The sequence below is a fragment of the Enoplosus armatus genome, chromosome 14 (assembly GCF_043641665.1).
Source record: "Enoplosus armatus isolate fEnoArm2 chromosome 14, fEnoArm2.hap1, whole genome shotgun sequence".
Lineage (NCBI taxonomy): Eukaryota > Metazoa > Chordata > Actinopteri > Centrarchiformes > Enoplosidae > Enoplosus > Enoplosus armatus.
The window spans coordinates 5,197,336-5,209,832 of NC_092193.1; the positions used below are offsets into that span (position 1 = coordinate 5,197,336).

The 12,497-nt window shown below is 43.5% G+C and overlaps 1 protein-coding gene across 2 annotated transcripts; it reads right to left on the reverse strand.

Moving 5' to 3' along the window:
* Window positions 1–26: 26 nt before the first annotated feature.
* Window positions 27–12,262, reverse strand: copa (COPI coat complex subunit alpha). 2 transcript variants are annotated; one of them, XM_070918356.1, is made up of 30 exons: window positions 12,098–12,262; window positions 11,615–11,728; window positions 11,420–11,493; window positions 10,883–10,963; window positions 10,653–10,729; window positions 10,341–10,450; window positions 8,590–8,699; window positions 8,116–8,215; window positions 7,651–7,869; window positions 7,188–7,338; window positions 6,998–7,064; window positions 6,807–6,882; window positions 6,532–6,614; window positions 6,142–6,367; window positions 5,497–5,635; window positions 4,735–4,897; window positions 4,474–4,620; window positions 4,043–4,232; window positions 3,833–3,928; window positions 3,623–3,711; window positions 3,350–3,473; window positions 3,070–3,159; window positions 2,857–2,960; window positions 2,455–2,601; window positions 2,169–2,309; window positions 1,730–1,912; window positions 1,408–1,518; window positions 1,108–1,269; window positions 817–1,011; window positions 27–439 (listed from the first exon to the last, which is right to left on the reverse strand). In XM_070918356.1, exons 1-30 carry the CDS (start codon window positions 12,135–12,137, stop codon window positions 380–382), a joined length of 3,669 nt encoding a protein of 1,222 aa, XP_070774457.1. In that variant the 5' UTR covers window positions 12,138–12,262; the 3' UTR covers window positions 27–379. The 2 variants fall into 2 exon arrangements, with proteins under 2 accessions (XP_070774457.1, XP_070774456.1); XM_070918355.1 differs by having other exon boundaries at window positions 5,497–5,655; window positions 6,138–6,367.
* Between the last annotated feature and the right edge of the window lie 235 nt (window positions 12,263–12,497).

Below are 12,497 nucleotides of genomic sequence, written 5' to 3' on the forward strand. Positions count from 1 at the left end.
CCCACACACACACACACATTTTCGTTGATAAACAGGCATTTTTATTTCATTTTTTTTCTCCAGATACACAGAGCAGTGCTGCTCACTTTGAATTATTCATCTCATACAAGTCAGAAAAGAGACAGCAGTGAGGTTTACAGCTCTAATAAAGCCACAGCACAGAGATGAAACAAGAAAAAGCTTTCAGCAGGATAGGTGATGCATGGAATAAGATAGTTAAAAGGATTAAAGAGGTTTAACATCACTGTGAGCAAACATAGATATATCTCTGCTTTCATTTCTCATGTCAATGACTGTAGTATTTATTTATTCTACAAAGTGTGGATGTGTTTGTCTGAACAGATTGTTCTTCTCTTCGTCTCGTCTTCTCCACCTCCTCTTAGCGGAACTGAAGTGGACTCACACGCAGACCGATCACGTCCTTACCGATCTCAGTCACCTGGAAAATAAAGTGAAATTAAAAAGGTTAGAAAAGGGGAAACAATGAATCTCTTTTTCTAGATTTTGTTTAGCTTTTTTAATGGACAGTGACAGTAGATACAAAGACATCCACACAACCGTTTCAAAGTTTCAAATAAATTATGGTGTTCACAAATCTTCCTTATCCACAGACGCCACCCCTACTTTAATAATGTAAGTATTCTACATATATAATTAAGTTCCTTAAATCAGTAACATATGTTTTAAATTGTGTTCATTTGTCACTACTACTGAAGCTTGCCTTTATAAAAAGTGTAACATAAATGCAATATATTATTCTGAAGAGCTTTTCCGGTTGACTGGAGTTGTACATGGCTGTCCTGAGTCCTGACCTACCTGTGTGACCCTGCAGATCTGGCCTTTGTACGTAGGGCAATAGCAGGCCCCAGACAGAGGACACTTTTCAACAGGACGTCCACGGTACAGAGGGACGAAGGAGGCAGCGCACAAGTCAAATGGATTGTGGGGGTCGTAGTTCAACTGGTGGGCGTCGGTCAGGGTCTTCTCACAGGCTGCCAAAATCTTGCGGGTCTGAATAGTAGGGAGAGATATTTAACATGACGGTAAGAGATGCGAAAACAGTACACCACTGTCTCTAAATGAAGCGAAGGATGTCACATAACCAACCTGCTGTGCAACATCTGGCTTCGGCCCCAGTTCGAGCAGGCGTCGTGCAAAGCCGGCAGCTGTCTTGAAGTTACGCAGCTTGAAGAAGAGGTTCAGAGCTGTGCGCAACACCAGCACCATGTGGACTGGCTGGAGATTACAGTGGGTGAAATAAGCAGCCATCTGTAGGGAAAACACACACAGAAAATTAGGCGTAGGAATAACGATCACTTTGTAGACACATTTTGGTCATTTTGATGGTCAGACTTCAACAGCTTTGACATTCAATCAAGGAGACGTCAGGAAGCCACAGATGTTTACCTCACACAGCCTCTTCTGCTGTTCCAATGTGTCTTTAGGCAACTTCTTCCTCTCAGTCTCCATGGTCAGACCCACTATGTACTCTCTGCAAATTGTGATCAGCTGCTGAGCCTAAAACACACACACAGATCCCCATCACACAGGTCAAATCTCTAAATATATATAGGTGTGTACCTGTGTGTGAACTACATGACTTTTTTTGAGGGTCATATGCCCAATGAGCCGCCTGCAGCCCCACATGGGTTTGTAGGACACTTTGCAATAATTTGTGCTGCATTTTGAGTTTAAACTGATTGTACTTCACAGCTGGTTTGAAGCTCACCTCTGCAATCTCCTGCTTGTTATCAACCACCAGCAGAGGTACAGACAGCAGGATGGCTCTGAAGCGCTCGACAGCTTCCTCAAACCGCCCGGAAGTGGTGAGCTGGTAGCACTGCTGCAGGCGGGCGATGAGGTCGGACAGGCGCATTCCCACAGCAGGCAGGCCTTGCTTTGCTCCGCAGTCCTAAAAAAAAAAAAAAAGTATTTGTATATTTGCATATTTCCATTCAGTAAAAATGTGATATGAAAGCGAAAACTAGAAACAGATGTGAGCCAAGAGTCCATATTTCATTATGAATAAACCTAAAAAGGGAATTATCCATCTAAACATTCTCAAACAAACATGGAAAGTAACTCCACATCACAGACACACCAACAGTAGAGTTGAGGAACATACTGTGATTCTTATTAAAAAGATGACAATAAACTAACAGCTGTACCTTCCAGTTTCTCTGGGGATGGCCACGCAGGCAGGGCAGAGAAGGCAGCCCCAGGTAACAGGTGCGGCCTCTGGACAGAGTCTGCATGAACAGCGGCTTGTAGGGGCCGAAGCTCACAACTCCCACCTGGTCGTGGAGCAACTGTGGTACGGTAGGGAAACAGTAAATACCAGTATAATGCATGGATTAACATTACAACGCTGTCATCCAATTGGTAAATGACCTAAGGCAAAACTTAAAAAACACACAGTTAATTTAGAAAAGCGAACAATATCAGTGTTCGTACTCTCGTAGCAGTTTCGAAAGAGCCGGCCAGGACGTGGTCCACCGGCAGCTGGGAGTTGTTGCACCACATCTGTGTAGGACTCATGCCCTTGGTCGGTGGGACAAAGAAGCCGTCCTCTGCTCCTCCACCTGCACCAGCCGGCAGGTCCTGGTGGTTGGGAGACAGACATTGTAATAAGACATTTTACCAGTTGAGCTACAGTGGTGAGAGGATTTGGAAGATCGGTGGCCTGTTTCATTTCTTTCAGGGTGAGAGGTGAAGTATGAGAACAGATAACAACAACAAAGTATGGGCTTGTCACCTCAAAACATACTTAGCAGACCTAACATGAAATCTATCAACATTATTTTTGTGTCTTTCTTTTATCGGTGGTGGGATTTGTAATGATGTATCTTCTCTCACCAGCTCTGGAGGAAGGTCCAGGTCTTCCTCCACCTCCCAGCCTCCTCCCTCCTCTTTCGCTGCTCCTTCATCCCCTAATCCATCCTGGGCATCCATGAAGCCGTCTGAGAGACGGAGTAAGGGGAAAGATGATTATTAATCTATACAATGCTGCAGTATTGTTTATCACTGAAAGGTCAGGTATAAAATATTCTTTATTTATGCTGAATTTACCTTCATCGAGCTGAAGCTCAGCATCGTCTCCCCAGCCCTCGCCTCCTGGGGCTTCCATGTCCAGGTCGGCAGCCATCTGACCTGCCTTCCCTACAACAGGAAAAACACTGTTCTCACTCTGGCAAAGACAGCTGCCACAGCTTTCCACAACTCATACAAGTGGTTTAATTTCATTTATTTATTTCTGGAAAAACACTTCTGTACATAATAGCAGAGCAGTCAACTGAAACATGTCACAAATGATCAAATCATCTGTCATGTGTCAAGACTGATGACTCACCCTTTGCTGCAATGGCTCCCTCAAAGAAGCCCTTTGACACGGTGAGCAGAGGCCAGTTGGTGTCCAGAGGGTTGATGGGTGGAGAAGGCTGCAGCAGCTGTGCATTGGGATCAACCTCAGGCACCTACAAGACACAAGATCTACCATTATTTTATTGAAATTGTGTATTTATCCACTAACATGAGAGTGGTTATCCTGAACTGTAAAGAAAAACAAAGGCATGTCCTGTTGTCCATGTTATGTGTATGAAGGTAGGACGTTTTCTCAACACACCGTCTCCTTTTCTGGGTCAAAGGTCTCCTTTAGCGCCTCAGCCTCTTCATCCAGCCCATGAGTGGCTGCAGTCAGGTAAGCCAGAGACTCTGGAAACATGCAAACAAACAGTTACACATGTTGCAAGTCATTTTAGTTGGTTCTCATTCGTTACATTGCACAGTCATGCCTTGACCTACAACCTACAAGCAGGGCAGTAATTGAACTCACTCTGTCCACAGTTCTTCAGGATGCGGACCCTCTCACTGACATCGCCCAGGTAGAGAGCAGCCTGGTAGTGACCACTCATGTCCTTCCTGATCTCAGCTACAAACGAGCAGTACACAAATATTAGATTTAAGTTCACTTACATACAAGATACACAAACGTCCACACTGCACAATGAAAAATCCTTTGATAAACAGAGTCTCCATCTCTCACCGATCTTCATCATCTTGCGCAGCTTGGCCAGGTTGCCAGTGATGAGGTAGAGGAAGGTGAGCTTGTCAAAGTTCTTGGTCCTCTGGTAGCACATTTCCACGACCTGGTGGTGACCTTGCAGCAGTGCCGCTTCCCCCAAACGCTCCCAGCAGCTGCGCTCATCCAGGGCCTTGGCTGCCTCCAGAGCCACCTGGAAGTACGAAGACAGAGAAATGTTAAAAAACAAACAAAAAAAACTGTTCTTGGACCTTTGTCTCATGCAAAAATGAACCAGACAGCAGAGGGAGAATCCAAACTAGAGCTTGATGAGCTGAAATCGTTATACAACAATCAACATGTATGTATGCCAATGTGAAAAAAAGAAAAATTACAGGAAAATCATAAATTAGAAACAGTGTGCTAATTATACAGTTTGTCCAGCAGCAGCTCACCTCGATGTTTCCACACTCCAGAGCCAGACTAAAGCGTGTCTTCTCATCTTTGACAAAGTGCAGCGCCACCTCAGGGTAGCCCTTCTTCTGCAGGTAGGCAATGATGGACTGGCCCACCAGCTTGGCATTACGCACCATGTGGAGCACCTGGAGGGACAACGATGGAATGACGTCAAAACCGGCCAGTACAATATTGCAAAGCAGCAGGTACAGTATACTCCAATAATTCATTCACAGAAACAGCGATCACCACAGACCCACCTCATCATATTTGCGGTTGACAAGGGCCAGTTTGAAGCGATACTCTGTGGGGTCGATGGTGAGGACGCGCGGCCTGCACTCCCTGTCCAGGCAGTAAACACTGTTTCCTCTCACACGGGTCACGTAGATGGGCAGGTCCAGGGTCCTGATGATGCCATGGTCACTACGAGGAAACACAAAGGTTATACCATGTTAGATGTTTTCAGAAAATAATCTGATGGGATGAAGCATTCTGCTTTTCTAACTGTAAAACCTTTAAATATAATGTTGCAGGTTTCCTTGTTTAGGGAAGAAACAGCAAACATAAAACTTTATTTTTTGTTTTCATATATTAAGTTAAATATGTTGACAAAGTGTCTGTGGTGATACAACAACCTCTGCTGCACATCACGTTTCTGAAGTTAAAGAAACTATACATACTGTATAACATTCTTGTGAATCTGTTTTTAACATGTGGTCTAACGAGCACTCACGCAACTTGTGCGGCTGATTGCCTTGCACTACAAAAAGTGCTTTCATCTTTGAAATCAGGTCATGAAAGTCACTACCAATCTGGTACATTTGTCTACACTTCCAGTAATTATGGCGCCATCTCTCATTCTGTTCTACATATCTAGTTTCCAGATAAAAGTTAAACTAACAGCTGAGCGTGATCACCTGCTGCGGTGGCCAGTACAAAGTGGAGGCAGATTAACCGCCCGATAACAGAGTTGTGTCAACTGTTGCGTTAAATGAACACTGCTTTTTTGAAGCAGCACATACCCAGAGGTGAGGGCGTATTTGATGTGGTTGGAGGTGGTGTAGATGAAGACTCCACTCTCGTCCCAGGCTCCACTCTTCACTCTGATGTTCTCATGAATGTTGCACAAACTCTCCAGCTTACGGTTGCAAATCATGATGGCTGAGGGACGAAACAGACAGCTGGAGATTTAGATTCCATGTTTTTATTTTAAGAATCACTAGAGATCAAGTCAGCTTTTCACTTTTGGTGGTCAAGAGCATGCTAACTGTGCATTTTCAAGTCAAATTCAATTAGCTGTACTAAAATCTTTTATAAACTGCTTAATGGTGCTTTTACCAACATTCACAAATCAATCTTCCACAAACTAAATCCTTAAATCACAGCTTCCTCTTCTTTGTGTGAGTTATTTGGACTTTAAAGCACAATTTGATGCAGAAAAATGAGTTGCAAAAATATGTCTGTTTTGCTGTAATGTGGTAAAGTGGATTAGCATTGTCCCCAGAAAACTACTTTATCAGCCTCGTGATAAGCATGGGGGACGTCCTAACAGGACTCATGTCCCAGTGATGTTTCAGAGTCTCAGGCCTGGCAGCACTAACAAGTTTAGATGTTGTGACTCTGGTAAGTGTCTTTGTCTGTACATGCAGATATTCTTATCTACCCACCGTGTTTAGCCAGCAGAGCCACGTGGCTGGTGTCAGCGCTCCACACCACGTACTTGACCTTGGCGATCTTAACGGTGGCCAGAGAGCGTTTCTGCTGCACATCGAACAGCGTGACGCCATCGGCATCGCGCAGCAGCAGCGAGCCCGTCCCTGCGTAGAAGATTTCCTCACAGCTCGGCACCTGAACCTTCTTCACAATTTCATTCTTCAGGTTCTTAATCAGCAGCTACAAAAGGAGCGGGACATGTTATAAGAAGACCTTTGACTTCTTTAATTGGAGATTAATGTCTCCAACTCTGCCTTTCATTAATCAATCACAAAGACCTCAACTATTCTTCACAATGATTAATAGCAAAACATTTCCGTACTTTGACTTGCAAATGGACTTACAGAGTGCATACGGTCCAGGACTGCAAACCTGTTCCTGGCCACCCAGACTGCAGTCAGACCTGAGGATCTCTTCCCCTCCGGTGCTGAGAAAAAGACAGATTCTGTTTAACTGCAGTGTATTTTCAGGGATCCAACTTGTTGGCATCCAATCAACAACTTACAGTGTTACAGTGCAACTACACATAATCACTCAAAGGTTACAGTACAAGTAATTCACTGTCCACAAAGCAAAGTGTGAGGAAAAGCAGAATAACTTTAGTGAGCCGTTTCTTTACCATCAGGGTTCTGAGAGTCACTTTCTTTGGGAATAGAGTACAAGTCATAAGTGCTGTTCTCCAGGTTGGTCGCCCTCTGCAGGAGGTAAAGAGCATTACATGAAATATATTGAAAACAATTAACTGAAGTGACTGTATATGCCAGTAAGGGATTAACGTGCGTGAGTGTGTTTTGATTGAGAGATACTTACAGTGCAGAGCAGAACAGCATTCTCGGCAGGGTTGTAAGACATGCTGAACACCGGGAACTTAGACCCACTAGGACAAAATAATACATAAAACACAGCATGTTACACTCAGCAGTATCCAAATATTTCAACAGAAGCATGAATGAGGGTGGGGTGGCTGCTCTGCATGTCTCACCCACTAGAAATGACCTACCTGCGTAGCTGCATGACAGCAGTGTCCTTGCTGCTATTGAAGTCCAGCTGGCGGAGGAAACGGTCCTTGACGTAGTACAGCATGTTGCCGTGCACTGCGTATGCAGGACGCTCACGCTCCAGCTTGAACACAATCATGCCGCTGTCATGACCTGAAGGAGACGACACATCTTTCAGTGTAATAGTCACATATACATAGTTATACACCTGCGGTTGAAATGTGTTTCTCTACTGCAAGAAGATGCTTTTACTAGTAAAATGTCTGAAATGTTCAAATCCTACAGATGTGTCTTAAATGTTGCAATTTTTACTGAAATGGCAATAAAGCACTGAAATGTATTCTGATGTAACCAAAATGTCCGCTGTGAGTGTCGTGTTCACCTACATGACACAAAGACGTAGGACTTTAGACTCCCTCTGACTTCGTTAAATGTGTACAGATGCAGACCAGTGTCATCACCTACCAGCAGCAAACAGGTTGAGGTTTGGGTGAGCCCCCAGTACCCAGAAGCGATCGTGGTCCCGGCGGAAGGTCTGCACTCCGGTCCTTTTGGACATATCCCAGACCCGGATGCTCTTGTCCTCAGAGTTGGACAGGATGAGCTCCTGGCGTGGGTGGAAGACGGCACAGGACACATTGTTGTAGTGACCGCGGCACGTATCCAGTTCCCATGCCTTGGATTCTGGACCGTGGGAGAAGGAGACCATAGAAGAAGAGAGGAGAGTGGAAAGAGTGAGACTGGCTATGAGTGGAAAATTTAAAATAAAAAAAAGGGATGAATGCACAAACAAAACTACAAATGCCAGCTCTTAATACACTTCATCCTTCATAGGGATGAAACATAACATGTCAATAGAGCTTCAGTTACGATGGGCACCGGGTAGCAGACTGTTAATGAACGTTAACTAGGGACTTCTGACTCACTTACCATTCATTCTCCAGATCTTGACCTGCCTGTCGTCTGCTCCAGACACAATGAGAGGCATACTGGGGTGGAAGGCAGCCCAGTTGACCCCCCGGTCGTGACCCTGGACACAGATACACAAAGTCATGTCACACAAATCCAAATGAAAATCCATCAGCTGTGCCAGCACTGAGCCCAAGGACTGAAGGTTTTCTGAACATTTAATTGGTGTCATTGGAGGTCTTTTTGAAATATTGTAGCCTCAGACAAAATTATTTTTTGACAAAAGCATGGCAGAGAGACCATCAATTACATCCTCCCTGAACACCAATGGGCACAAATAGATATTTAAAAAGGGGTTTCCACTAAGCACAACACCTTGGTCAGGTGAAGAATTTTCTGTTGCTAACCTGGCAAAGTTAAAGGTTGATTCACTGAAACAACAACATATCAGACTCCGCAGAAAATACATACATACATGTGAAACCCACTGCTCACCTCAAGGACATGCTTCACAACAGCATCCGAGGCACCAAACAAGTCAACACCAGAGATGCCGCGCACCTCGGTCTCCACAGCGCCTGGAGACAGGTTCTTCTTCCTCAGACCTGGAACCAACATTCAGGGCACCGCGTGCAAGGAGGGAGCAATATTCATGTTACACATGGCACAAACACAGTACGGGGAGGAAGAACTTGAGAAACAAGATACAAATTATGAAATGATCAAATATGAAGCAACACAACAGAAGAAGAGAGGCAGAAGCAGGGAGAACTGTTGGACTACTGAACACACACAGGGTTGAAACACAGCAACACAACCTCTGCTCTCTCATTCCCCTCTGACTTGAGTCTGGAAACAATCATGGCTGTAGCAGTACTGTTGATTGGGTTAATGAAACACTGGCACAAGACGAAAATCACAACAATCACTGATTTGATTGGATGGCAGTGCAAAATACTGATTACCTCCCAGACTCAAATGAGATTAGGAAAAAAAATGATTGAGAAAACACAGCTTGCATTCATGATTCCTGCCCATTAAAACAATGTGGTGAACAAATAGTTCAACAGCACAGAGAGATGATACAGGAAGAAAGAAATGGCACTAGGAACCCATGTGCAGGTGTGGATGTTTCCAGGGAGAGCATGGGATAAGGAGGACACAGGAAGCGCGTGGACTTGGCTCATGGGGGTGGGGTGGGTGGTGCGGTGCTCTGTGTTGTAAAGGCGTGCTCTGATGGGGCGTTGGATGTCAGGAATATGATGAGTTTTTTGTTTTCTTAGAGGCTCATGCATGTTTCTGCACAGATGTTTGAGTCACATGCAGAGTTAATAGAATCTGACATGTCACAGATTAGGGTTAGGAATGAAGTTGGCAACAATAAGGTGACTTCAGCTATTAGAAATGTAGACTGTGATATTATTTCATGTTATATTTTGAGTCGTAGAGCCAGCCGTGCAAATGTCAGGGGGAAGTCTGTAAACATTTCAGAATCAGTACTGAGACAGTTAAACTTTGTTAAAGACGCACTTTCAAACCGGTTAGTGGCGGTGGCTGTTTTTCTTGATGCAATTTAAACAATGCAGAAAAATGGTAAAATAACAGTATGGGAAGCAGTATGGACTAACTATAATGAAAGCATGAGTGCAAAGCGACCCTTCCTTTCATTCTAAATGGATGCCGTGCATGTAACATGGTGAGTCAAGCGTGAATATTCTACACCCGGCTATGACTATATGAATAAATGCAATCAAGCTTGATGCTATGAAATGTGAAAGCATAAAAATCGACAGGACAGGAGACAGTTACAGATCTGCATCTTACACATGTTCACATGTAAGAAAAGTGATAGAAGATGTGAGCCAGTTAATGGTTTAGTTAGTGAGAAGACAAGAAACAAGAAAGAGCATCAACAAACAAAGATTTTAAGAGCATGCAGAGGCACAGAAACACTTCTCCCATTTCCTTTGTCTTTTTTGTTTTAACTACATCTTACACCTCTGATCTATAAACGTAATATTCTTAATTCTGAACATTATTTACAGTGCAGTATTTCAGTCCTTCCTGAAAGGAGAGGTGTTTCTGCAAACAGCCCACAGAGATTTGTCCTCTACAAGTAGGAGAGGAAGAAGAGGACTTGACGTCCTGCTCCTGCTTCTTCCTCATCCTTCTTACCACTCTGAACCCCCCCACCCCTTCCTCAACCCAGCCCGCTGTCCTCTGGTCTGCCATCCCCAGGCCCTCACCAGAAATATCCCACACTCGCACGGTCTGGTCCAGACTAGCCGACACCACCAGGTCCTCAGATGGGTGAAACTGGGCGCACATCACATAGTGATTATGGCCGGTCAGCACACTGCGGATGATTAGGAAAGAAGGGATATATTCAGAAATTTTAGAACACAGATCATCTTATCATCTTAGTATTTTTCTTCAGGATAATAACAATGATTATTATAATGCTTACTCTAAAATGTTGTTAAGCAGTGGTTTGGGGTGGTTGCATGATACATGAACAATTACTCTCAGTTTAAAAAAAACAGTACAGTATGTCTTACCAGACACAGGTCCTAGACTGCCAGTTCCAGATGCGAATAGTCTGGTCATCTGAGGCACTCAGAATCCAGGGGTACTCCTACAGAAAAGGAAATGGTTCAATTAATTCATCCATTTCAGATTTACTTTTTCACATGGACGACAAGAAACACAGTGTTTGTTACTGTGTACCTTGAAATCAGTGATGACATGCTAGGAAGAAGATGCATTTTAAAGTGGCAGAACAACTCACATGGTGGAAGAAGGTGGTTCTGATGTAGTCGAGGTGTCCAAGAAGAGTGAAGAGGCAGCGTCTCAGCTTGTAGTTCCACACCTGGTCAAAACAGGAATATTTACTCAGCATATACATTTATAACATATTGGTGTAATCTAATCATTATATGGAATATTAATACAATAGACATTTTGATCCACACACCATAACAGCACCATGCAACAGAAAATTAAACATCACATCTCTGACATCTAATGTAAACATTTAAAGATTCTTGAGTAGATTATTTGCTGAGATATGGTCATCAGAGCAAGTAACATCAAGATAGATTCAATTAAACTGAATTTTATTTATATTGTGCCAAATCACAACAAAAGTTATCTCATGACACTTATGACACATATAGAGCAGGTCTAGAGACCGTGCTCTTTATAATATATAACATGCATATAAACAACATTTTTGGTACAGAAAACCTTTGCAAAAAATGCTCAAACCTGTCAGCTTCATGACATTTCTACCTGGCAACAACAGTGAGTGCAAAAGCAGCCTCACCTTGATTTTGTAGTCATCTCCTCCAGACACAAACAGAGGCTGCTGCTTGTGGAAATCAATTCCTCTGACAGGGCCTGTGGGTGAAGACACATCAGTTACATCACATACCTATCAAGAACACAGGGTGGAAGTTAAAAATAATGATAACAATAATAATAGTAATAATATACTACATGAGCCACACCACTGCCTTACCATCATGTTCGTCAAACTTGTCAATCAGTGTGCACATCCGATAGTCCCACAGCTGGATGACTCCGTTGTGCAAACTTGCAAGAACCCATGGTCTCTTGGGATGGAAGCTTAGGCCTGAAATGTAAAACAGTTGGTCACCTTTCTTATAATATCAGTTGAAAACATGCCACTAGACTTCAGCCAATAAAAAGGTCAGCAAGGAAACCATAGCAAGTGGTCAAGTTTAACTAGTTGGTTACGCTAGCTAACGGTAGATTAGCTAAGGAAACGTACAGGTAGCTAGAGTCCGTTCAACATCACTACATCTGAACAGAAGATAGGACATAGATGGTTTAAAAGAAGAGAGTCTGTGATACATACACCTCTTAGAACAAGCAATATATTAATTTACAGACATAACTTTAAATTGATAAATAGCTAAGCAGGAAAACACCAGCTAGCTAACGTTAGCTCCTATGCTAACTGCAGCTGGCAAACTCTTACCTTTGACACGAGCCGACTTCGTTTCAAATTTGGTTAACATCGTCACTTGACAACAACACAAGTCGCAATTTTAATGCTGCGGTAACATATAACTGCCCAGGAACAATAGAAACGACTCAAATATTCCAAACAGGTGAGCTCAGGCGGCCCGATCGCCTTCGCCCATTTAGCTGATTCTCCTTGTTCCTGACACGTAGCCCGTTCTGTCTTCCGGTTTTGAACAATAAAGTTGTACACTGAAAATCTGACGCAGAAAGCTCCACGGCGGCGGCCGATAGAAATACAACGCATAGAACTGAACTGAGCCGAGCCCTGCTAACTATTTTACCATAACTAATCTAAATAGTCTGTTTCTGCACAGTCTGTTCAAAGAGACCGTGCTGTTCAGGAGCTTTCGGTC